The following is a 25233-nucleotide window of genomic DNA, read 5'->3' as shown; positions in this document are numbered from 1 at the left end:
ATCGAAATACCACTAGCATTGTCACATAACTTGACCGAATCAGTACCAGTATCGATACTACTACCGATCTCAGGTTTCAGGCACGCAACCGCTGACATCCCACTTCATCTGGGTGGCGACTCACCCCCTTCTTCATCTCTCCCATCACTCCCACTCCGAGTTAATCATCGAGTCGGCCCCCTGCTTCATCAGGGTGGCGAACCCAATGCTCCCACCATCTTGTCCTGCTGAGATGTCTTGTCAGAGATTTGTGAGATCAGCATCCCCTGCGAGATCTGTTGTACAATCATGATACTACAGATTCTGGCAGGCTTTGCTGTAAACTCCTGCTCATACTGATTTGGTCAGAATCTGCCATAGAGCTTTTCCTACTACAGATTTTGGTGAACTTTGCTTTTAACCCTTGCTTAGCCCGATCCTGCAATTCCTGCACTCTGTCACAGGGTCAGAAGGATAGCGCAAGAGAGTGCGCCAAATTGATCAATGGCAGTCATGGGAATGTCATGCAACAGAGCAGTATATGAAGGGTGTGCAACAGATCAATATATAAAGGGAGCACCAGATTGATCAGCGCCAAACCATCAGGGATCAACAAGATTAATTGGGCTGGCAATGCATATGAATTATGAGAATGATCAAACCCTGGGTTCTGTCATGGGCCTAGATGCTCAAGAAGCAGGAGGGTCACTGATTCATATGGAAGGAGCACAGGTATCGAAGATCTAGTTGATACCAGTAGAGAGCATGGTCATAGTGCAGTCTCCATGGAGACCATGGACTCCTACAGACTCACATGCAAAGGAGGACACGAGCCACATGCGAGGAGGGCCAGGCACAGCCACAAGGAGGACCAAGCTCAAGGAGCAGGCACAGCCACAAAGAGGACCAAGCTCAGATGGTTACCACTCAGGGGCTCGAGAGACAAGAGTCAAAAGAACTGTCACCAGTCAAAGGAAGAGGAGCAGTGTCGAAGGAGTCGACACCACTCAAGAGGCACAGGGGTGCCAAGCAGGAGAGGCCCCTGAGCAGTACTCGATGAAGAAGGTGCTCTCTGGAGAGAGAGCAGGAGCAGCATCGCTGGCGATGCTGTGAAGAGGTGTATAACCATGCTTTCTCATCATCATAGGTCGGGTGGATCCTCATCCACTCTACTCACCATAACTAGTTATCACTTCAGCATAAGTATATATTAGTTTCAGTCAGCATAGCAGCAATCTATCAAGGTTGCTCCTCATCATAGTGTGTGTGTTGTATCACCACTACCTGACATCCGTAGGCACCTCATAGTAGGTTAGTGGTCCAGATATAGATAGAACTGAAGGCAGTAGTCCACTGCGGTCCGGGGATCACTTCAAGCGTCAAAGTCAACACACTGGACACTCATGTTGACGCCACCAACCTTATCACCAACACCATCAACCTCATTATCACCAACACTCACCAACCTTATCACCAACATCATCAACCTCATCATCATCAACACTCACACCAGACCTTGGTGTCATCATAACCGAAGCATTGATATTGATCATGCCGAGCTACCCCTGAACAGAGTGTCCACAGAGGTCAGCCAAAACCTACAATAGTATATACAACGAATGCCACCTGCTGTCACTGCGCAACGTGATAGTCACTGATACCAGGACAATAGCTGTTGCACAGTTTGATAGTCACCGAGTATCTCGACAGACCGACCTGGGTTTCAGGCGCGAGACCCCTGACAGGTTCCAGATTAATCTCATCGGGGATCAGTTGGAATCAGTCAGATCAGTATGCTTCAACAAGTCAGCTGATATGAGCAAGTACTAGGAGCTGTGTTGAAGTGACCACATGACCAAGGGGTTTGGTCATGAGGTTCAACAAGTGGCTAAAGGGATTCACAAGATAAAGTTGAGAAGGAGCTGTGTTGAAAGGGGGCATCACACTTCATCAGGCAGAAGGAGAGCATGAAGACGAAAGGGCAGTGTTGCATAACCCTTATGCCATGCAAATGGTAGGGGTGCAGTACCAATGGGATTGATGCCAGCAGGACAAGACAGTGTTGAACAGGGAACAAAGGCCCCTCAAGAGGAGCAGGATAGGTGTCATGGGCAACACCAATCAAATGCATAAATACTCTCATTCTACCATAGCATACAAGTGGATCCTCATCCACTCTATACTATACTACTTACTCTATCTACTTACTCAGTTATGTACCATTGCAATAGCAGTGCTCTTGCAATGACTCTCAATGTGTGTGTTGTATCACTGTTAGTCAACAACTGTAGGCAGTGTTCTTCAACACTAGCAGTCCAGTGCCCTTACTGTAGGTGGTGTTCTTCAACACTTGCAGTCCAGTCAGTTATTGTAGGCAGTGATTCACACCTGCAGTCCAGTAACTCCTGTCCTCTGTAGGTGATTAGCATATCACAGTCCAGATGATGTCCAAGAGCATTATCAACAGTACTATGAACACTCATACTGTAGGAGAGGGTGTATCACCCACTCACCAACAAACAACATTCATGCCATGCAACCTCTGAACAGAGTGTTCAAGGCAGTCAGTTGAGACTTACCAGGCAGTGATGCTTGGTTACATTTAGGCGAAACATATCGAGTAGACCTTACTCAATCAACCTCATCTATACTGAACAAATAACACCCAAAACCAGTCTCTGGCATGTGACCGCTTACATGCTCCTCGTCATATGACTTCGGATCTTCCTGCTTCCTGCGCATCCGGTCCCATGACAACTCGTGTTGGCGCAAGCATATTCACACCAGACCTGGGTGTCACCTCAAAGTATCTATCAACTAGTGATTGTGCCAAGCTACCTCTGAGTGGAGTGTCCCCAGTGGTCAGTCAAAATCTGCAATAGATATCAGCTATGACATATTCAAGTGAGAAAAGTCATAGAAGGCTTCTACAACAGATTTCAGCAAGAATAGTAATAAAGGCCTTTTACCACAGATCTTGATAGGATCAGTAGTAGTTGTCTTTCTACTACAGATTTCGGGTTTCAGGCATGCAACTGCTGACACTGCATAGGCAGGCATATTTTGTTGAAATAAAGGAGTCACTCAGCGACGATGATCGGGAGATATCAGCCAAAGTACAGTGTTCAAGCTAAAGAGCAAAGCACTATACTATATTGACATGCTAGAAGTGAATGTGGTGGGAGCCTCGAGCTCCCTGCCAGACTTATATACAAATGTGTGGCACATGCCCAACTGTGGGTGTATCCTACCTAATGACAGTGTGTAGCAACAAGTGGGATATGGTTGCATCCAATCTCTGTCCTGTATCAGCTCAGCCCGATTTTCTACCTGATTTGCCTCATCTGATCCCAATCAGATCTACTTAACCTGATTGCCAACTGAGCCTTCTCCACCCAATCCTCTACAGATCTGATCTACATTATTCCTAGATCGGACTAGAACGCAATCTACAACAGCACAACAAGAAGTTGGACTCTGACTTTTGTCTTTTGGTTTGCTCTCGTGCGAAAGGACTTTACCCCAGAAGAAGAAGAATCAGAAGAAGAGAGGGCAGGCAGGGAAATTTAATCTTTTATCGACTCGAGTCAGACTCTTCTTCTTGGGGCCGACCGTTAGAGAGTGCCGCCTGATAACGGCCAAAGTGTGAGAGGAGATAAAGCTTGGCTCCGCATGGACCCACCTAACGTTTCACGCCGCATTCCGTGGAAGAGTCATAAAGTAAAGATACTTGAACTGCCTTGTAGCATTCTGATACCTTCTTCTTCACCACGCACACAGTAACACTGCAACAATGGCTTCGACATCAGACGACTTCACAAAGCGCAAGCTTTGGGGCGGCCGCTTCACCGGCAAGAATGACCCCCTTCTCTTCGCTTACAACGAGTCGCTATCCTACGACAAACGCATGCACGCTCAAGATATCCGAGGTTCGCAAGCCTACGCCCGTGCTCTCGTCAAGACGGGTGTTCTCAACGAGCAAGAGAAGGACCAGATCGTCGCTGGTCTCGAAAAGGTCGGCGAGGAGTGGAAGAACGGCACTTTCAAAATTCACCCTGATGACGAGGACATTCACACCGCCAACGAGCGTCGTTTGACTGAGCTCATCGGCGCCGTCGGAGGAAAGCTGCATACGGGCAGGTCCAGGAATGACCAAGTTGCCACGGACATGCGTCTCTGGCTCATTGACGAGGTCAAGGCTATCGAGGGTTACCTCAAAGACTTGATTCAGGTCATGATCGCCCGTGGCAGGGAAGAGGTCGATGCTCTCATGCCCGGATATACACATCTTCAGCGCGCACAGCCCATCCGATGGTCGCATCTTCTCCTTTCCCACGCAACCTACTTCGCTTCCGACTTGGCCAGGTTGCGTGATCTCATGCCTCGTATCTCGGTCCTTCCACTCGGCTCTGGCCCTCTGGCTGGCAACCCATTCGCTGGTCTCGACCGTGATGCCATCGCGGCCGACCTTGGATTCCAGACCGTTGGACCCAACTCGATGAACAGCGTCTCGGATCGCGACTTTGTTGTCGAATACCTCATGTGGGCCAGCTTGACTGCCGTCCATCTTAGCAAGATGGCTGAGGACTTTATCATCTACTCTACCTCCGAATTCGGTTTCATGCAGCTCAGCGATGCCTACAGCACTGGCTCTTCCATCATGCCCCAGAAGAAGAACCCGGACAGCTTGGAACTGCTTCGAGGGAAGGCGGGTCGTATCTTTGGTCAGATGTCCGGCTTCATGATGTCGCTCAAGGGGATCCCTTCCACCTACAACAAGGACTTGCAAGAAGATAAGGAGCCTCTCTTTGACGCTGTCGACACCACCAAGAACGGCCTCCAGATCGCTACCGGTGTCATTTCTACCCTCAACATCTTCCCTGAAAAGATGAAGGCAGCCTTGACGCCCGACATGCTCGCCACCGACTTGGCTGAGTACCTAGTCAGGAAAGGCATTCCATTCCGCGAGACCCACCACATTTCCGGTAGCGCCGTCCGACTGTCCGAGCAAAAGGGATGCATTCTCTCGGAATTGACGCTGAAAGACCTCAAGTCGCTGTCAGACAAGTTCGAAGACGACGTCATGCAGGTCTGGTCCTTTGAGCAGAGTGTTGAGCGTCGTGATGCCAAGGGCGGTACCTCGAAGCGTGCTGTTCTCGAGCAGTGCGACACACTCGAGAAGATGCTCACCTCCTCTTCCGCTTAGAGGCATCCACACACCATTGCATCGTCTCCTCTAGACTACACACTCCACAAATGCAAAAACTCTTTCATGCTGCAACTAGTCCCGTGCCTGTAACTCGTCTGCTTATCAGAATGTACATGTGAACCTGCATAAACACTTCAGTTATTTGAAGTCAGAAGCGGGTCAAGATCCCCGTCGTGGGTCAAACCGGCCTTGGCACGTCTAACACCCGCTTTTGATGATGGAGTAGAGGTTGAAACGACGGCAGCTCGACCACCTCGGAGAATCCGGTAGGTCTTGTTCCTCCATGAAACTGTGCTTCCCAAGATCGCCCATGCCCAGATAGGAAGCGCTAAAGCTTCACGAAACGCCCAGGCGGCGGTAAACTCGACTATGCTCATCCGATCCGCATTGTCCACGCCAGGATTGCAGGATAGAAACTCGTGTGCAACCGACAACCGCTGAAAGACGGTGTAGTCGACGCTAAACCATGCACCGAAGTGCAAAGCGAAGAAGAGCACTCGGGACCAGAAGGGCAGAGGCTCTGAAGTTGATGACAACGCAGGCGAGAGGAGAGTAGAAAGCGCAAACCATGCGACGATGCCGGAAAGAATCGACTCGGTGAGTGGCTCGAGCAGGGTCGGTGCAAGCACCATGTACTTGCGCACGCGGATCCATCGCATGCGTCGTCTTGTGTAGTCAGCTAACGTTCGAATGTCGCCCACTGAAGTGTAGGCTAGATCGGACGAGGAGAGTGTATGAGAGAGATTGAGAGGCAGATCCCAGAGCGACTGCGCAAGCATGTTGTCCTCGGCTAGGTAGATGGAGAAACGAGCCAACGGTCGAGACAGCGTTTTGACTTGATCATTCGACAGCTCCTGACCGCCTTGGTTCAGAGTGTTGCCCTGGCGTGCATTGTTCTGTACGGATGGTGAGGCGGCCCGGCTTGTTGGAGTATGTGGAGAGGGCTGAGGCTGCTGCGAAAAGGCAAAACTGCCAATAGCGCCTTGCTCACCCTGACTGCCCTGATGGGACACATTGAAGAACGAATCGGGCACGCAAGCAAGGTCTGACTTGCGAAACATGTTGCTCTTGCCCATGACGCAAGAGTCAATGCTAAGAGCGTTGAGAGCAAGATACATTTTGGCGTGTGTGGTGGAGAGGAAGACCCTTTCGATTCTTGAGCCCCACGATGTGCTAGGCAAAACTGCAAAAGGTACGTGATGGAGAAGACCAACACGATCACCGTGAGGTTTTCGCGGAAGCCATGTCGGTGAGGGACGAGGCCTTGAAGCCGGCTCGGCGCAGAGATCGTCGACAGCACGTGCAAGAGCGCCAGACGGTGACCACACCTGGCTATCTACGACCCAGAGAATATCGTACTTGGAAGCTGCGTAGGAGTGAACTAGGTTGTTGATCTTTGGGTTGACGCCGGCGAACTGATCGCCGACGACGATACGAGCGTCGACCTGAGGGTGGGCAGCGACCACCATGCGAGCGACGTTGAGCACTTTTTGAGACTCTGGCGACGAAGTATCGCGGATCGACAAGATGACCTCGAAGCGCGACCTGGGATAGTCCTGAGAGAAAGAGGATGAGAGATTCGAGTAGAGATTGCTATCGAGGCCGCTGAGTGGACGCAAAATGGAAACGCCCGGTACAGACTCTGCGTGGGAGTCAACTTCTTGCTGTTGACGGCGCATGAGCGAATCAAGGCTGCTTGAGTCCTCTGATTCATTGGTGAGTATCGCAGAGGATCTTGGTGGCGATAGCGGTGATCTCGGAGACTCTGAGTTGGCGAACTGACGTGCTAAGCTGAGACCGAGAAGGCATACAGTCCATATCAGGAAATACCATGCCAGACCAAGGTACGCGAGGACTCGCGAAGATAGAGATGTCGAGTCTGTCGCTGTCATCGCTGTGTCCTCTTGAATTTGCTGTGCGGAAGCTGCGGTGCTTAGGACGATGAACAGAAGAAGGTGCTCTACAAGACAAGCCTGTGGCCACGGCAACCGCCTTGAGTACATTGTTGGGATCGAAATTGCGATCGCCTTGGGCGCGAGATGGGATCCGAATTGATGGTATTGTATCAGATCCTTGGCATCCTGACTATGAGAAGTGAGCCAAGGGTGGAAAGCTGAGACGGTACTGTCTTGAGAATGAAGGCAGTCTGTGCCAAGTGTTGGTCTCGTCAAGAAGCGCTGAATAGAAGAAAATGACAGACGGAAATTAGTAGCCGAAAATGAGGACCAAAAAAGGGATCACGAGAATCAAAAGTGGAGGATGCATCACGTGATCAGCCTTGAAGTCCTGCGCGTCTCGGCTCGCCTTTCTTGACAACTCTCTCCGCTTCTCTGCTCCTCTCTTCACTACCATCATCTCTACCAAAGCCAGGGCATATGATTAGCAGCCTGGTTCGTCGATTATTGCCCTCACTGTACACCCACCCTTGCCGTTCGTGTCTGTGCTCGACCGGCCCCCTGTTACGGCGGGCCGGGAGCCTGCTTGTCGAGCTTCGAGGACCTCACGGCTCTTTGCCTGCAATCCACTTAATTTTTGTTCGTGTTAGGTTTATACTTTCTCGGTTTTATTTCGTGCGATTGAGTCCAGATGGGAATTTCTTGAGCTTAACATGGTCATTCACATCAAGCCCGTTTTGCCTCGCTCTCCTACGCCATACCGCTCCACAGCTTCCTCCCAGATCTTCAATCATGAGCTCGATCTTGCTGTCAAGTCTCATTCCAGCCGGAAGCAGAAGTCAAGGCGCAAGCACATCCATGCTCCGATTACCGTCTCACCATGTCGCCACATCACGGCTAATGGCGACAGCAACGTCATCCTGTAAAACATTCGGTACCTTCTCACCTACTGCATCGCGTCGATCTGATAGCGATGCAAAACCAGCTCAGTCTGCTCAACGCATCGACGAGGTAGAGTACCTTCCAACAACCTTCCTAGGACGGACACTTCTCACAGCTGGTAGTGCGTTGGGATTGCTTAACAACCCTGCTCGCGGAGGTAAGCAAAGTCACTTGCACCAGCCAAGGTCTTGGTCTTGACAACTGACACATTCCTCCTTATCTTTTCTCAGATTTGCTCTCTATGCTAACGCAGGTCTCTTCAGGACCGTCGCTCGCACATTTGCTCGAATTGATGCGGTCAACCGAGTCAGGACGTAGATTGCTTATCGAACGACCTTCTGTCAACTCCGAGACTGTTGATGTTGACTATCTCGCCAGTCTAGAGCGTGGAAAGTTCGGCCGCGAATGGATCGAATGGCTCAAAGAGAATGGCGTTGGTCCCGACGGACGTGCCGAGGCGGACTACATGTCAACCTCGGAACACAAGTACCTCATTCAAAGGTATCGTGAATCGCACGACTTCTACCACTTGCTTCTGCGCATGCCAGTCACTCAACTCGGCGAGACGGTAGTCAAGTATTTTGAGATGGCGCAGATGAACATGCCTGTTGCTGGCTTTGCTGCTGCTGGTGGTACGCTGCGCATCTTCGGTTCCAATCTGTCCTCGCTGCCAAAGCCTTCACAGCTTGTTTCTGCTGCGCTCAACTCTTCCGCTTCGGCTACATCGGCCACAGCGCAAGGTGCACCTTCGTCGACTGACTTGGCATCACTTCAAACGCTTGTTCCTTGGGCTTGGGAAGTCGGCAAGACATCGGTACCGCTCATCTCCATCGAGTGGGAGCGATGCTGGGAGAGAGATATTGACGACATGCGACGCGAGTTTGGCATCACCCATCCACCCATCCATGTAGCCAAATTTTCCGGTCGTGCTCGAAATAGTGGCAAGAGAAGAGGATGGCCTTCGAAAATCCTGCAACATCAGAGGAACAAGGAGCTGCAGCGAAAACAACAGCAGCAAGAGCAAGAGCAGAAAGAGTAAGAGCAGCAAGAGTAAGAGCAGCAAGAGCAAGAGCAGCAGGAGCAAGAGCAAACGGCGAGCCACGTTGCAGCAACGTCGACATCTGCTTCATCCTAACGAAAGAAGAATGCCCATCCGTGTTGCGTCGACAATGTATTTCTAACACAGCATATGTGCTGCCGACACTGTCTGTGGTGGAACGAGTGAGACTTAACCTGCCCTTCAACCAAAGCTCGAGATGTGAGACAGAGGCGAGAAGGTAAAGTGGTGAACAGGGGAAATAGCAAGCCGTCGTCGGTCCATGCATCTCAAATTGCGCCCAATTTGACGCCCGCACTTTGCCGATCCAACTCGCAATCCTCCGGTTTGATCCATTTGGAACGCGCCACCACCATCCTTCTCGACAGTCATTCTTGCTCTTCCACCTTCATTGCTTCCCTCTTGTCGCTCCTCGTCCAGCTTCTGCACCAGCTACGATCAGCTCGCAGGTCCCTATTTCGTACCTTGCGAGCAACTTTGCAAGCAGCTCATTCACCTCTCGGCGACCATCAATAGTCCTGACTGCACATCTTCGCTTTGAAGTTAGAGTCGTGCAGACAGCCGTTGACCATGTCTGGAAACGAGCCAGTGCCCAGCAGAGGCGGCCCTTCCAACAGCTCTATTGACCCAGATCCGCCGCAGCTAGCATCGCCACAGATCGCAAATCGCATCAACCTTGTCACTTACGGGCAATCCACCATCAAGGCACTCATCGATCCGAGTTTACCCGTCCAGGACGTGATTCGACAGCTTTGCGCCAATGCTCACCTCGGTGTTCAGGAGCCACCAGCGCTCTTTGCACTCAGAGATGACGATAACGACGAGCTCATAGATGATGCGAACATGGCTAAGAAGATCGAAGCAGGCGCCAACTTTAAGCTCAGCTCTTCGCCGACAATAGAGGCTGTCGAGATGGTGGACAAGCTTAGCTCTCGCGATGATCGAGTGCTCAAAATGGCAACCTATACCCTGCAGAGACTCATCCGCGAGCCGCAGTTCACCGACGAGTTCGTTGCCAGAGGAGGTGTCAAAGAGCTCCTCAATGTCATCTGCAGTCACTCTTCCGGCAACACGCTGGCGTACGCGCTGACCAGCTGTCAGAACCTCATGGAAGCTTACGAGTACGGATGGGAGATCATCGATGCCTCTCTTGTCGCCAAAGTCGTCAACTTGCTGGCTTCGCAAGAACGTATCAACGTTTGTCGACCCGCCACTGCCATCCTTAAGAAGTTGGTCGTCTCCGGTCCCAAGGACTCGCCCAAGACCGGACGTGTCGTCGCCGATGGCCGAGGTGCTGCTACCACATCCGCTCCTCCCGTCTATCGCTACGGCTTCGAATTTATCTATGACGAGGTTCAACGCGAGAAGCTCTTTCTCCAGACCCTCGTCAACCGCATTGGCAGCTCCGACACCACACTCAAGCTTTACAGTCTCAGCCTAATCAACAGTCTGTGGCGAAATGTATCTGACGACCTGTTCGAAAGCTTTACATCCGAACTTGAGAAGCTTAACGCCTCTAAAGCAGTAGCATGGCTCATGGACTCGAATCGCGGAGACGAGCTGGCCTCGTCCATCCTCGATTACCAGAGCAACGTCATCCGAGCCGCACACCGTAGAATGCGCACAACTGTCACTCCGACCGATAAACGTCATGTCCATGCATTGTCATACATCTGGCTTCAGGCAAAGATCAGCGACGTTGTCGTATCCAACAACTTGGCGAATCAGAATGGCAGCTCCAACGACGAACTCAGAGCTTCTGTCGGCGCGACCACAAGGTACAAATGGCGCCGTATTGGATTTGCTTCCGAGTCTGCAGCCAAGGAGTTTGGTCGCACCGGCTGGCTCGGTCTCTCATGCCTCGAATCCTTCGTTCGTTCCGATCCAGATCTCTACTCCAAGATCATTCTCGAACAGATCAATCGCCCCGAAGTGCGACGCTGCATGTTGGCTCGAGCTTCGATCGAAGTCACCTCCATCCTTGCCGACCATTGGGACATTGAATCGGGCTCATACACCACTTCGACCACCTACCTGCCCTTCTTACTTTCCTTCTCCAAAGTGCATAACCTCACCCTGCGATTCTTTCTGCGCATGTGGAACGAGTCCGGAGCCGCTGCTTCTGACTTTTCGCGTGTATCGGCCTTGGTCCGCAGTCAGGTCAACGAAGCATTGGGCAAGCAGGAAGAGACGATCCGGACATGGTTCGAACTGGAGGACGCTTTCTTGCATTCCGAGTATCGCACTGTGCGTGACAGGCAGATGAAGGAGTTGGAGGTAGACGAAGACTACAACGCCAAGTCATCGATCCGCAATCTGCGCGGAAGGATCTACAGGGAGAGCTACGAGTTTGTACGACAGCAGCGGATCCAGTGCTTGCTTGAGGGTGCGTGGTTCCGCAACCTCTCGACAGTCTCGGCGACCGCAACGGGTAACGGTGCCAAGCATCACCGACCATCTGCCAGTACCGTCGAGACTGCTCTACCGGCCATCACCAACATGAACGGCGCATCAGCATCTCATAAGCCATGGCGCTTCTACCGACTGGCGCCGAACAGAAAGTACCTGTACTACTGCGACTCGTCTGAGCGCTTCCCCATTAGAGGCGGACTGGACGACTTGCCGGAAAGGTTTGATCTCAGCTTGGTGACCGACATTGCGCATAACGGCGGAGGAGCAGACACGACTGGCAAAGCCGCAGCAGCTACTACTTGCAAGATGGGGGCCAGTGGCGACCTTGCGATCAGCTTGTTACAGTCTCCTGACGCATCTTTGGCCGAGATGCAGGCATTGAACGCAAGTCAGTTTTCGGAATGGACTGATGGACTCAACATGCTGCGCGGTGAAGGCGGTGTTGTGAGTACACGAGAGACGGCCGACCTGATTCAAACACTCACCGATATTGGCATTAAGGTCAAGTTGCTGGATCTTACGGGCGAGAAGATTGAGCTGCCAATCGCAGTGCAGCCACCACCTCTTCCTTCGACGACCGATTTCTTCTTTGCCGAGCTCTGAATATTACTTTGTAAGCTTTTCGCACTTTCTCAATCAAGTGCTATATACCCAGCCGTGTACTCCAACAAAAACGCGAGCAGTGTATGATTTGCACTGAGATTGACTAGAGAGAACCGACGAGATGCTTGCGATGGACGATAGAAATACAGATGAATGAGGTGACAGGTCTGGTCGTGCGTGCTGAAGAGGTCGAGGCAGGTTCACCCGCGTTGGAATCTGTAAGAGCGCCATGAGGCATCAAGGGATGTCAGTGGCGACACGTCTAGCTGAGTTGCATAGAAAATCCGGATATTCTACTCACTGTTGCTGCTGTTGTCTTGCTTTGCGTAGATATGCAAGATCTGTTCTACTGGCACCAAGATTGACTACCTTTGGACACCCGTCACGGTCCTTTTCAAGCCGTGTACATTCAGCGCAATAGTATGCGTCCTGTGTGTGAGCAAGGGTGTGAGAATGATGGAGTTAGTATGCTAGTCGACCTCATCTCTGACTTTGCTTTGTCTAAGGCCTGGCAGATGTACTTACGGAAACACCTTGACCTCCACATATGATGCATTTGCCTCCCGAGGAGCCGAAGTTGCACTCTTCACAGATGCGAACCAGAGTAGCGGGACGAACGTAAGAGTCGCAGATGGGACTAGCGGGTCGAAAGGCGGGACGTAGTTGGGAGAGCGTGGGCGAAAGAGTGTCAGTAAATCCGATCGACAGTTCGTCCTGATCTTTGACTGTGTACTCACCATTTGCCATCGTCTTTCTCGCATAGCCTTCCAACAGCAATGCCTGGAAGCTTGCGGCAGAGGATAAGATCGGGGTGGTGTCTGAACGGACAAAGCCAAGAACAAACGAAGTAGATGAGGTTTTTAGGTTGTTAGCTCTATCATTATAGAGGTGGTAGCATATCGGTACTTTTGTCGTGCAAGCTACTGTCGCAACTTACTTTGACATGGTGAGACGTTATAGAAGGATGGAGGGCAGGCATCAACATCTTCCAGCTTGTCTCCAAAAGGGAGAGGCTCAGTAGTCAGCAGCTGTTGCTGCAACTCCGAATTCCGAGGATTGCTACACCTTTCCCGCTTTCCGGTGGAAAAAGCTCTCCAGAGCCATCAGACTCGGCAAGAGTTCATGTGAACAATGATAAGCCTAAAGTTGCAGTATCACAACAGCGCTTCGGACACAAGTCAGGTATGAAGGCTGTTCACATGCTATGATCGATTGAATAGTCCCTGAAACTGCTGATACGAAGGTGTCTGTCAGGCAGAATTCGGCAACGCAAGAGTAGCGGTTCGAGCCAACGGAATTTAGAGCTGTGCTCTGTGTGGTAATTGCCGTGTGGAGATCTAACACTAAACCTAACAGTCCCCGAACCCGAACAATAGCCGGCAAAGCATCGGTCATTTGTCTCAATCCCTTCTGCTTGCCAAATGATCTTCTCACCCACATCATCCCCCCGTCCTAAAGTCCTCTATTTGCTCGTTGTCGCAGACGTCTCGAAACCCTTGCTGCATCTCCTCGCTCAGCCATGCTATTCTGCTAGCAGCTTCCCCAAATTGCCTTACCAAAGCTGCAGCAGCTCAAACATTGACCATGAAGTCTGGACGACCCTCGGTCGACGATCTAAGCTCGCGTCGCAGCGAAGGAGCTTCCTCGGCTGCTCCCAACACACCCGAAGCCAATCATCACGACTCACCGGGCGATGATTCCAAATCCTACTCTCGCGGCACTGGCAAGCGCAATCGCGTCCATTTTGCCTGCACAGAATGCTATCGCAGAAAGCAAAAGTGCAACCGGGAGACACCTTGTCAGCATTGCATCGCTCGCAAGATCCCGGAAAGGTGCAAGACATTCCAGCCAGGCGAGGAGACCAACGATGTAGCCTCTCGCCTCAATCGAGTCGAGCGCATTCTCGAAGACTATCTTCCCAAGCTTGCTCAGCAGATCGAGCATCTCGCTTCAGCCACGCCTTCTGCTTCCGCTTTTCACAGCCACAATGCCACCGCATCAGGCAGCCGTCTATCAGCTTCTCGAAGCACTGCGACATCGAAGCCAGTATGGCCCGACAGCAGCTTCGCCAAGTCGCCGGAGCAAATGCACTCTCGATCCAACGATCAGGACGACGATGGCAACGACGAGCTCGAGACCGACGGTCGATACAGTCCAAAGACAGGCTTCTACAACGGTGGATCCATGGACATGCGCATCAGCTCGATTCTCGACGATCTTCCAGGAAGCTCGACCAAATCGACTCCTCTCAACCTTCCCATCCGAACGCTAGAGGGCCCTTCTGATCTGGACGTTGTCATGCCCGAATACGGCTGCCCAACAGCCCCCACCCCTGATCTGCTTGGTGCTTTCAGCACCCGTGCCCACTGCAATGTCCTCATCGATCATTTCTTCAATGACATCAACTGGATGCGTCAGCCCTTGCCGCAACAGAGCCTTCGCAAGTCGTTTGAGGCTTTCTGGAATTCCGGTCCCAAGATCAACGCTTCAAACATCAACATCTTTGCACTCCTCTGCAATGTATGCGCCATCGCTATGCTCTCAGTTCAACACCCTCTCTTCCCAGAAGGGCCGCGCGATCGACTTAAAGCTGCACGACGCTATCACTATGCAGGCCGACGAGCGCTGCTTATGAGCTCCATCATGGGTCGTGAGGATGTCGACCAGATCGTCGCATGGCTTGCCTCTTGTCGTTTCCTTCTGCTTGACCGTCGTATCGGCGAAGCCTATACACTCGGCTCTTCTGCTGTCCGAGCTGCCTTCAGTATTGGACTGCATCGCGATGGTACAAAGCTCGGGCTTTCCCCCGCCGAAACTGAGGCCCGAAGGCGTGTATGGGCTTCTGTCTATTTCCTTGACAGAGCGCTCGCACTCAATACTGGCCGTCCTGCGGTCATTGACGATCGCGTCTGCGACACGCAGGTACCTAGCGGAGTCATGGACGAAGACATCTTCCCGGCGCCCAAGCATCCACCCAAGATGCCAGAAGGCGTCGAACCTCCCACTGCTTACAGCTATACCGTCTTCCGTCAGCGTATCGCCGAACTCGAAGGTCGCATCCTCGCAACTTTCCAGAATCTGCAGCATCCTGTGCACGTCAGCGACGTTCTCGCCCTCGACAAGAGCATGCGCGAACTGCAGGACGGCTTGCCTTTCTACTTCCAGGCGCGCCTCACAAAAGATGGCGTCGAGTGTGACAAGTCCCTCGATTCGACCTACGGCTTCCTCAACGTTCATCGCTTCCTTTTGCATACCGAAATCAACTCGGTTCGTATCGCTCTGCATCGACCATACCTGCTTCGCTCGGGTGGCCCGAACGGCGCCAAGTTCTTGCCGTGTCGCGAAGCCAGTCTCAACGCCGCTTTGCACGACTTGGAGATGCGAAGTGACTTTGTGCAGAGCCTCAAGAAGCTCAAGGTGGACGACGAGCCATTGCTCCTCTATCGCGTCCAGATTGGCACCTACAAGTACTTCCACTCCTTGCTCGTAGTTGGCGTGGTCCTGCTCATGGACCCGAACAATCGTGATGCACCCAAGCTCAAAGCGCATCTGGAGCATTACGTCAACAACTACCAACGTCGGCCCGCAATTCAGCGCGATGAGATGCGAGATCGCGAAGCCAACGTCATCGGCATATTCTTATCACGTATCGAACAGGTCGAAAAACTGGCTGCTGCCTCCAAAGACAGCTCGACGTCTGCGAACAACCATTCTCGCGCGCCAAAAAGAGGTCGTTCGACCGATGCGGCTAAGCGCAACGAGAGCGATGCGAAAGCTAGCAAGCGCAGCAAGGATGCTGCAGCGGAACGTGGAGACCAGAAGTCTGATGCTCACCTGCTGCTCGGCCTGGGTGGTAGCCGATCTGGCCAGGACAAAGAAACGGGCTCGGACAGCAAGAACGGCTCGAGTACAGACGCCAAGTCCCGCTCGCTGCTGCACCCGTCGAACAAGATCGAGAGTCTGACTCAGTCGCCACGCCAAGATTCAGCTTCAGCTAATTCGTCGGCGCCAGCAGCCAAGCGCAAACCCGGAACAGGCTCAGCCACCGCTTCTCGACAAGGATCCGGAGAGTGGTCCTTCGACCCGCGTGAATTGACCAATGCTGTTGGCCCTAGTCCCTCCGGGAGCAGCTCCAATAGCCCGTCCACCTCTTCGATGCCCGTGGCATTCTCCAACACCAACGTGGGAGGCGACTCTCTGACCACAGCTTCGTCGACGTCATCCTTGGCTCCTGCCCCGAATGGCGGCGGCGAGGATGCGCAGCAATTCTTTGATGCATGGTACCAGGCCGAATGGGCAGCCGCCACGATGCCTTCATACGACGCAGCTTACAATGGAGCCAACGGCGTTGGAGGTGGTGCAGCTGGTGCCAGCCTTGGTCTCGACTCGCTGGGCAGTCTTGGCGGAGTCTTTAACTCTGTCGGCAACGGCTCAACTTCGCTTGGTCAGGGACTGGGCGGAGGCTTCAACGGACTAGGTGGAGCTTCGATTGGCGGTTACGCACCAGGAGCACCTAGTGGAAGCGGAGCAGCTTCACGCGCAGTACCGGGTGCCGGCGGACAAGGTTTCACTCCGAGCGCAGTGATCAGCGGATGGACCTCGCAAACCGGACCCATCTCTTCGAGTTCTGCGACAGAGCCTTCCACCGCGTCCACCTCGCTGGCACAGCTTCTCTCGAGCGCTCCCAGCGTCAACACATCCAATTCGCTCTGGCAGCAGCAAGACGCAGCGCGAGGTCAAGCTAACCGGGTCCAGTCAAACGATGCCATGGGAGCTCCTGATGGCAGCAGTGCATCGTCCTTTGGCGCTGGCTTCTTGAACTCGGGAACGAACGTTTCATCACAGGCCGAAGGTCCACAAACTCTACTCAACTTTGACGGTCAGGGTTCAGAATCGTCCGTTCCCTCAGGCCCAGGCCAGCAGAATTTCGATCCTTCATTCTGGCAGACATTAATCGACAAGATCATCACCTGAGAGCCATCCTATCCTTATCGGCATCACTAATCTATACCATTTGGACTCAGGAATTTATGCAACGAGACACGGTCAAGGGGCAGAGCTGTAGGCGAGCCCGGCCTGACAAAGTCATGAGATAAGAGCATGCGTGGGCTCAATAGTGTACATTACAATCTGCGTGAGGAGATGCGGAAAGGAAACGATCTGTCTTTAAAACAAGAGATTCTATGGAGCAGAGCGGTGGATGTGTCCTTGTCGGAGTAGAGATGCGACTAAGTGCTTCAAGTAGTGTCCCGAGGCTGCAGGACAAACGATTTTGGTGTGCAAGGCGAGTGCACGAAGTGGCGTATTCAAAGATGTTGATATATTGTGCCGAAGGTAGGATGGATGTTGGTACGACATCGCTCAGATGAGAGCCTGCTTGGCAGTGGTCCACGTGGCGGCGGCAGCCATCATGATACCACTTGCGAGAGCCATGGGGCGGGCACCGGAAGTGCACTTGAAAAGGGCTCCAGAAAGACCGCCTGCTGCAACAGCACCATAGATGTCGTGCTTGCCACGAACACCATCGATGGAGGCGTCAACGAGGTTGTAGATGAGGGCGACGACACCGGCGGAATTGCCGAAGAAGGAACCTCGTCGGGTGACCTGATTCAGAACAGCGTTCAGTCGAAGACGGAAAGTGGTGTTTTCTACGCCGAGAGGGCGGAAGAAGCCTTCCCTTGCGCCGAGGAGACCACCGATGGCGAGACCGGAGAGGTAGGTTGTACCTGTACCGTAGCAAAGATCGTCTGACCAGCCTCGGGATGGAACAGCAGTTCGTGCACCCTCCATGCTGGATGGTGCACCATCCGTAAGGTCGAGGTACTCGAGATCGTCTTTGCCTAGGCCTGCCAATGGCGACAGGTCTCCGAGGTTCAGCGAGGCATCGCCGAGAAGGGAAGCTGCGTTGGGAACGTACTCAGAAGCGGAGTCGGATGTAGATGGTGTCGATGACGAGGGCTGAACAAAAGTGTGGCTACGAAGGTAGTTGGTAGGACTGTCCGAGGATGCGTTAGGAGCCACTGTGGAATCGACAGGCGCAGGAGCCATAGCCTGGAAAGCAGGCTGTGTGGATGAGGAGGACGAAGCCTCTGCCGACTTGTTGGATGAGAACGGCCAGACCATGATGAGCTAGAATGCGTTTGCGGACGATGTGCGTGCGTGCAGAGGTGTGTCGAGGTGGAGTTGATGGTGAGGAGGGTTGCAGACGTAAAGTCGCAAGGTCAGGGTTTCAAGTCGGTTCTGTCAACCTGTGTGAAGATGACGCTGTCGCAGCCCAATCCACAATTCTTTGCTGAGTTACGAAGGCTGAGGAAATTGTCAAAGACCTGATCCGAATCGAAAATCGACCCTTTCCGCCGCGTTCCGAACTCTCTCCGCTAAAAAAAATCCTAAGTGTGTGCTTGTGTGTGGCTCACGTTTCTTCTAATTTCTCAACTTTTCTTTTCTTTTCTTTTCTTTTCTTTTCTTTTCTTTTCTTTTCTTTTCTTTTCTTTTTTTTCCCCTTTTCTTTTGTCGAGCTCTTGCTTGCAACATGCTTAGTCAGCAATTTGGGGCACGTGACTGGCCAGATTTGGTTGAGAGATAAAGAGAGGCGAACACACTCTGCATCTTCGACTTCTTCCAAGTGCTCTCCTCGCTACTCTCAATCGCATCTGCACACCTCCTCGCTTCCTCGACTGCAGAACCAAGCCATCTCATAGACGCTAACGGGGTTGCATCACCAACCGCCCGCCCAGACCCTCTCGTCCTAACTTCACGCACATTCACACGGTACGATGATCTTTGCCGGCTCCTCTTCGCTGCTTAGGTGCTCAGCAATCGCTGCAGCCCGAGCTCCCTCCACGCAAGCTCCAGCTTCACTTGCCATTGCCTCCACCAGCATCGCAGCATCATCGTCCATTCTTCCTGCATTTACCTTCGGAGGCTCTATCCAGACCCGTAACTCCACCAAGCGTGGTGGTGGTTCGACCAAGAACAACCGCAACTCGCCCGGTAAACGTCTCGGTTACAAGAAGCAGACTGGTACGTTTCTCTTCTGGTCCCTTGATGAGCTGCGATCATCGCCGTAATACGTTCACGCAAGAGCCACTGACATTGTACAATCTTACTTACCATCTATCTTATGTCTATAGGTCAACTCGTGTACCCCGGTCAGATTATCTTCAGACAACGCGGTACCTCGTGGCACCCGGGTCCGAACGCAGCTATCGGCAAGGATCACACCATCTTTGCGACCGCCCCCGGCTATGTTCATTTCTACTATGCCCACGCACCCTCTGCATCCGCATCACCCGTGAGCGTAGCCACCACATCACCGTCTGGTGTCAAGCTTCCCATCAAGAAGCCTTCGCCCGTCTCATTCCACGCCAAAGAGCTCACTACAACTCCTCACCCTTCCTCAAAGAAGCAGAGTCGTAGATACATTGCAGTTTCGCCCAACCCAGAGACCACATTCCCTCTTCTTGCCGGCACCCCACGGGAGAGGAGATTCGACAAGATCGATCTCAACTCCCTTCAGAGCCAGATTGACCAGCTCAAGATTCACCAGCAAGGTCTCGAGTCTTCGGAAGCAACGTCTGCTTGAAGCGACATTGTATTCATCTTGCGACTTTCTCAACTCATCTGTACTTTTATCTGTAACTCAATCTTCACGCTGCCAAATTCTTCTCAGACAGGCGAAACTCTTGTTCCTGCCCTCCTTTTCTCGAGCGGACTCCAGCCTCTCATGAGCTTCAGGACCAAATTTGTGTCTACGTGATTGCCTTGTTTCTCACTGGAGCTGGTACATTGTTCTACAAATCCCGCGCATCTCTAAACTCTAGATCGAGCTGAGTCGAGCTAGTAGCCACTGCTCCAGATCTTGCCAGCCTCCACCAACTCGTACCAGAATCTTCTTGGCCTTGGTGCCGGCTCGAGCGCCTGCGCTCCCTGCCGGTCGATGCAGCTCTAGCAAGCGGCAAGCCATCGTACGCCCGCCGATCTCATAGCGAGCTCGATTGTCTTTGCCCGGACCCTCCTCCAGTCGCACACCACGCGGAAGCGGCGGATCGATGCGTTCCAGAGCAACTCCAAGTCCATTGCAGATGGCCGCTACCTCGACATCAAGAGCATCGTTCGGGTTGGCCCTGTACTGCTCGATCGCACCTGTACCACCATAGCTGCTTCCAGCCACCGATCCTGATCCGATCCGAGACCCCATTCCTGAAACGCCTCTTGTGGCTCTACCAGGTCCATACCATGTGCCCGTCGACATGCCTCCCACCGACCCATTGTCGCTGAACGTCGGCGTCGTTCGTCCATTGTGCAACGAGCGCATATTAGATATGCTCGATCTCTTGAGTGAACCCCCCGGCTCAGCCGCTGGCAGCGAAGCCAGAGCAGCTGCCGACAGCGGTGTTGCACGCCCTGAAGCCAGTGCTGCGTTGCGTCGGGTCGGCGGTGGTTTGCTGGCTCTTTTGCTGGGTGTCTGCCCCATGCCTGCCATACCCGTCGAAGGCGCACGCGCGTACATGCTCAGTCTCTGGGCTCTCGCCACGATGGCGGGCTCGGGCGTCTGCATGCTCATCCTCGAGGCACCTGTATAGCGCACCGGCGTTGAGGTAGAAGCCTGCGACATGGCCGAACCCGGTCGACTTGGCGTCGCGCTGTCTGAACTGCGGACTGCGAGGCGCGGGATCATCGAGTCTCGTTTTCTCGATTTTGCTTCCCCGACATTGCCTGATGCCGAAGGTGGACGGTAGTACTGACCCGCAGAGGAAGCTGGGCGAGTTGGCGAAGAGTCTCCAGCATACTTCAAATATTCGATCGAGTTGTCACCATCCTGCTCCGGTTTCGATGCTCCTGACTGCGAAGGCCATATGACCTGCGACTGTGATCGCGTCATCGACTGACTTTGATCCGCATACGAGCGACTCAGAGCCGGCTTTTCAAGATCATGCCAAGATGACTTGAAACTCGAGGGTGGTGGTCGGCTAGGTGTGCCGGACACATCGCGACCGCCAACAGCGTTGCGAGCGCCAACGATCGAGATCGGTCTTGTCGCTGGTGATCGTCCAAGAACTCCCTTTTCGACAGCACCAGTAGCGGCATTGGCCATCGATGTCGCTCGATTTCGGATTGGCGTGTCGATTGCTGACGGTGATACTGAGCCAGCCAACGGCCTGCTGCCTGCGTGCTGTGTCGTTGTGGGCACTTGTAACTGTCTCGAGATGCCTGAGCGTGGTGGAGTCGAGACAGCTTTGTTTTGCAAAGCGAGTGAGTCAGCCGCAGCCGAGATTCTTCGAAGCCGTTGGAGAGTGCCTGCTGCCGGTGGAGTATTGGGCAGGTTCGATCCCATAGAAGAGCTGCTGGACAACCGGCTGGGACCACTGGCACCGCGCGAAGAGGACGATGACGACGAAGGTGTATTCCTGTGAGAGAGCGCCGAAGCCCGTGCAGGTGTGCCGAGGCCGAGTCCGGACTGCATAGATGCACTGGTTCGCAGCTTGGAAGGTAACGGTGGGAGGCTTGCAACTGAGGTAGCCGGGCTAGCTCCATCATTGTTCAACGAAGATCCGCTGCTGTCAGATCGAACGCGGCGGAAAAGGGCTTCCATTCGTTTCAGGTCTCTTTCCGTCTTGGCGAGCTCGTCGCGCAAGCTCCGCCACCGCGAGCGCAGGTCCGAAAGACGGCGGAGAACGGTGCCATTGGCGGTTTTTCTTTCCTTGCAGCCTTTCTCCAGACTGTGAAAGACTTGTTGACACGCGGGCAAATAGTAGGACTTTTTGACGCCAAACGTCTTGGTCAGGGCGACGAGCTCTTCGTGCTTGGCTTCAATGTCGTATTCACCGTCAAGATCGTCGTCGGCGGCAGCCGCCCTATGCAACTTGCCAGCCAAGTGATCGCGTTGCACTTGGTGCACAAAGGCGGAGCACAGCAGAACAGCCTTGTCCAAACTGTCCATCATTCCTTCTGCCTGTGTGCTGATAGAGCGGAAAACGTCTAGGTATTTGTCGTCGGCGAGCTCCTTCTTCAGTGCGTCGACTTCCTCCTGCATAGAAGTCCATTCCGAGCATAGGTCTTGGTACTTTTCTCGCAAAGCTCGTGGTGTAAGGGCAGGCGCGAAGCCAGGCAAGACCATATCGTCGAGTGTTCCCAAGCTGTCTATGCTTCCGATGCTGTTGCGGCGAGCTCTTGACTGCCAATCGCTCATCTCCTTGTCGATGATGGAGGAGTCACCTGCTTCGGCATCAATATCCCCAGCTGAAGGATCTTGCAGCTCGGTAATGCGAACCTCAAGTTGCTGCATGACACGCGACAGAGACTCGAGCTTCTCATCAAGCTGCATCAGAGACAAGTCTATGCCACCGAGGGATGGGACATTTGGCGGGGCATGGTTCTCGTCCGCACCAGCGCGTCGGGCTGCCTCGGGTCCAAGGTCTGGCAGCTGATTCGATGCGTCCTTCTGTCCATCAAGGATCGACTTGCTACCGTGTCGTTGCTCTTGAATTGAGAAGATGTGGCCCTGTATCAGCTGAATGGCCTCGTGAGCGTCGCTGATCTCCTCGCCAATCTCGAACAGATCAGCCTGATGGAAGCCGAGCTCAGGCGAAGATGCCGGATGCGTTGGTTGCGGCGCAAAAGGAAGCGATGGAGGTTGTAGTGTTCGGACGTCAAAGCCATCTCTGCTGATGTCACCAGTCTCGGCTGAGGAGGCATGGCTGGCCAGATGCGATGATTTCCGCTCAGCATGGTCGGCAAGAGTGAGTCCAGCTATGGTGTCGGCCAGGTCAGAAGCGCTCAGAGGCACTCCGGCACTTGCGCTTGTGTTGATGCGGCTCTTCTGCGGCGAGTTGACGATGTACGATCGTCGTGCTGGTACAGCAGCCGGGCTCATCATGAACGATGATGATCGCGAAGGAATGCTAAGAGCAGAGTAAGGTGGAAACGCAAATCACGTTGGTCAGCGATTGATTAGCAAACGCCGAATAACAAGATAGAGTGATGTCCATGATGAGCTTGCACTTACGAGACGCTGCTGGAAGAGCTAAGAATGGAAGAGGAGCGGACGTGAACAGCATGTTGTCGACCTTGAGGCGAGGGAGAGGAAGGATTGACGAACGAGCCAGCATTCGGGCCATCGCAGCTCGAGGCATCGAGGGATGAATGCAGAGCCTGAGCCGGGTCATGACTTTGCATCGTGCTCAGCATGTTCTTCCGAGTAGAGCTGAAAGGGTACGATCGCCTGGTTCGATGATGGACTTAGAGATGTGTCGAAAGAGGTGTCATCTCGGCGTGTTGATAAAGACCTCGAAGCCGCCTATCAGCTCGAAAGGAAGCAGGCACTGACAGCGGAAGCCGGCGTGGTCGAGCCAGAGATGTCACAAGACAGCGCTGAGCACTTCTAGTGGAGCAGTGAAGGAGAAGGGAGGTGGTAGAGTTCTAGTCCGGCGAACACGCGAAGGAGGACCGTTGTGTCGCGATGAAGATGAATAATGTAAGGTCTGCGTCGGTGTCAATGTTGGTGTTGGTGTCAGTGTAGGTGAGCAACCAAACGCAGGCAAGCGAGACAGTGAAAGTATGTGAGCTCTATTTCGATCTCACACGCTTCGCCAACTTCACTCATCCGGATATGCATCATGTAGACCCAAACCAACTGTCATGATAGGCATTGGCATACTGGCTATCAGACATCCAACATAGTTTCTCCATCATGTTTCAGCTTCATCACCCTTGTATCACACACATATACACAGAGTGCTGAAAGACATACATATACATTTGAATCATCTTGGGTTAGGGTTCTAAGGGCATCCGGCCGTGGGGCAGACGCGTCTTGCCCTCCTGGAAGATGGTCCACTTCAAAATTCAAGATGGTCCAATACAAAATTCAAGATGGTCCATTTCAATTTTGAAGACAGTCTATTTCAAAATTCAAGACGGTCCATTACAAAATTCAAGACAGTCCAATACAAAGTTAGAACGCAATCAAGAGGAGTGCAATTGACAGGAGTGCAATCGAGAGGAGCACAATCGAGAGCAGAGCAAGAGAGAGGAGCGCAATCGAGAGCAGAGCAATCGACAGGAGCTCCATCAAGAGCAGAGCAAGAGACAGGAGCGCAATCGACAGGAGCACAATCGAAAGGAGCGCAATCGAGCACAGAGCAATCGAGAGGAGCGCAATCGCGAGCAGAGCAATCGAGAGGAGCGCAATCGACAGCAGCGCAATCGACAGGACCGCTCATTCTGCTGGAGCAGCACAATCCGGAGCAGCACAATCGACAGGAGTGCAATCGACAGGAGTGCAATCAAGAAGAGTGCAATTCAGAGGAGTGAAATCGAGAGGAGCTCAATCGAGAGCCGAGCAAGAGAGAGGAGCTCACTCGACAGGAGCGCAATCAACAGGAGCACAATCGACAGTAGCGCTCACTCTGCTGGAGCAGCACAATCGACATGAGCGCAATTGACAGGAGCGCAATCGAGAGCAGAACAAGAGAGAGGAGCGCAATTGACAGGAGCGCAATTGAGAGTGGAACAATCAACAGGAGCGCAATTAAGAGGAGCGCAATCGACAGCAGAGCAAGAGAAAGGAGTGCAAGAGAGAGCAGAGCGAGAGAGAGGAGCGCAATTGAGAGGAGTGCAATCGAGAGCAGAGCAATCTTGAGGAGCGCAATCGAGAGCAGCGCAATCGAGAGGAGCTCCATCAAGAGCAGAGCAAGAGACAGGAGCGCAATCGACAGGAGCGCAATCAAGAGAAGAGCAATCGACAGGATCACAAGGAGTGCAATCGACAGGAGCTCTATCGACAGGAGCTCAATCGACAGGAGCTCAATCGAGAGAAGAGCAGCAGAGAGGAGCGCTCAGCCGGGTTAATTATTGTGGTCTAACATTCGCCAAAATTCAACATGTCGAGCGAATAGCTTTAACACACAGAAAAACCACGGGTGTGGAGCGAATAGCTTTAACACACAGAAAAAACACGGGTGTGGAGCGAATAGCTGTGACAGACAGAAAAACACAGGTGTCACATGCGTAGGTCTAACATATCGAAAAATACATATCAAAAAGACATGTCGTAAGTGGAGTACTAACACGTGGAAAAATACGTGTCGAAAAGGTATTTTCGACTTGTTTTTTTCAAGTTTATTTTTTGACGT

The 25233-nt window shown here is 52.9% G+C and overlaps 9 protein-coding genes across 9 annotated transcripts; 5 read left to right on the top strand and 4 right to left on the bottom strand.

Annotated features, from left to right (window-relative positions):
* Nucleotides 1-3772: 3772 nt before the first annotated feature.
* Nucleotides 3773-5185, top strand: UHO2_07372 (putative ARG4 - arginosuccinate lyase; the record flags this gene model as incomplete). Its single annotated transcript, XM_041556583.1, has 1 exon — nucleotides 3773-5185. The coding sequence occupies one exon, from the start codon at nucleotides 3773-3775 to the stop codon at nucleotides 5183-5185; it is 1413 nt and encodes a 470-aa protein (XP_041412517.1).
* Nucleotides 5186-5322: 137 nt separating this feature from the next.
* UHO2_07371 (uncharacterized protein) lies at nucleotides 5323-7080 on the bottom strand (the record flags this gene model as incomplete). The annotated part of the gene is made up of 1 exon (XM_041556582.1): nucleotides 5323-7080. The coding sequence occupies one exon, from the start codon at nucleotides 7078-7080 to the stop codon at nucleotides 5323-5325; it is 1758 nt and encodes a 585-aa protein (XP_041412516.1).
* Nucleotides 7081-7875: 795 nt separating this feature from the next.
* On the top strand, nucleotides 7876-9064 carry UHO2_07370 (uncharacterized protein; the record flags this gene model as incomplete). The annotated part of the gene is made up of 2 exons (XM_041556581.1): nucleotides 7876-8182; nucleotides 8256-9064. 2 exons carry the CDS (start codon nucleotides 7876-7878, stop codon nucleotides 9062-9064), a joined length of 1116 nt encoding a protein of 371 aa, XP_041412515.1.
* Nucleotides 9065-9652: 588 nt separating this feature from the next.
* On the top strand, nucleotides 9653-12097 carry UHO2_07369 (uncharacterized protein; the record flags this gene model as incomplete). The annotated part of the gene is made up of 1 exon (XM_041556580.1): nucleotides 9653-12097. The coding sequence occupies one exon, from the start codon at nucleotides 9653-9655 to the stop codon at nucleotides 12095-12097; it is 2445 nt and encodes an 814-aa protein (XP_041412514.1).
* A 200-nt stretch (nucleotides 12098-12297) lies between these two features.
* UHO2_07368 (putative Pre-mRNA splicing factor ini1) lies at nucleotides 12298-13042 on the bottom strand (the record flags this gene model as incomplete). The annotated part of the gene is made up of 5 exons (XM_041556579.1): nucleotides 12298-12313; nucleotides 12399-12526; nucleotides 12623-12734; nucleotides 12835-12915; nucleotides 13035-13042. The coding sequence occupies 5 exons, from the start codon at nucleotides 13040-13042 to the stop codon at nucleotides 12298-12300; spliced, it is 345 nt and encodes a 114-aa protein (XP_041412513.1).
* A 639-nt stretch (nucleotides 13043-13681) lies between these two features.
* UHO2_07367 (related to ASG1 - activator of stress genes) lies at nucleotides 13682-17071 on the top strand (the record flags this gene model as incomplete). The annotated part of the gene is made up of 1 exon (XM_041556578.1): nucleotides 13682-17071. The coding sequence occupies one exon, from the start codon at nucleotides 13682-13684 to the stop codon at nucleotides 17069-17071; it is 3390 nt and encodes a 1129-aa protein (XP_041412512.1).
* Nucleotides 17072-17458: 387 nt separating this feature from the next.
* On the bottom strand, nucleotides 17459-18220 carry UHO2_07366 (putative MAS6 - mitochondrial inner membrane import translocase subunit; the record flags this gene model as incomplete). Its single annotated transcript, XM_041556577.1, has 1 exon — nucleotides 17459-18220. One exon carries the CDS (start codon nucleotides 18218-18220, stop codon nucleotides 17459-17461), a length of 762 nt encoding a protein of 253 aa, XP_041412511.1.
* Nucleotides 18221-18873: 653 nt separating this feature from the next.
* On the top strand, nucleotides 18874-19682 carry UHO2_07365 (uncharacterized protein; the record flags this gene model as incomplete). The annotated part of the gene is made up of 2 exons (XM_041556576.1): nucleotides 18874-19120; nucleotides 19231-19682. The coding sequence occupies 2 exons, from the start codon at nucleotides 18874-18876 to the stop codon at nucleotides 19680-19682; spliced, it is 699 nt and encodes a 232-aa protein (XP_041412510.1).
* A 234-nt stretch (nucleotides 19683-19916) lies between these two features.
* UHO2_07364 (uncharacterized protein) lies at nucleotides 19917-23275 on the bottom strand (the record flags this gene model as incomplete). The annotated part of the gene is made up of 2 exons (XM_041556575.1): nucleotides 19917-23001; nucleotides 23106-23275. The coding sequence occupies 2 exons, from the start codon at nucleotides 23273-23275 to the stop codon at nucleotides 19917-19919; spliced, it is 3255 nt and encodes a 1084-aa protein (XP_041412509.1).
* Between the last annotated feature and the right edge of the window lie 1958 nt (nucleotides 23276-25233).

Source organism: Ustilago hordei, assembly GCF_900519145.1.
Source record: "Ustilago hordei strain Uho2 genome assembly, contig: UHO2_contig_27, whole genome shotgun sequence".
In the NCBI taxonomy this organism is placed as follows: Eukaryota; Fungi; Basidiomycota; class Ustilaginomycetes; order Ustilaginales; family Ustilaginaceae; genus Ustilago; species Ustilago hordei.
The sequence above is the reverse complement of the archived record's forward strand: the minus strand, read 5'-3'. Positions and strand labels throughout refer to the sequence as shown.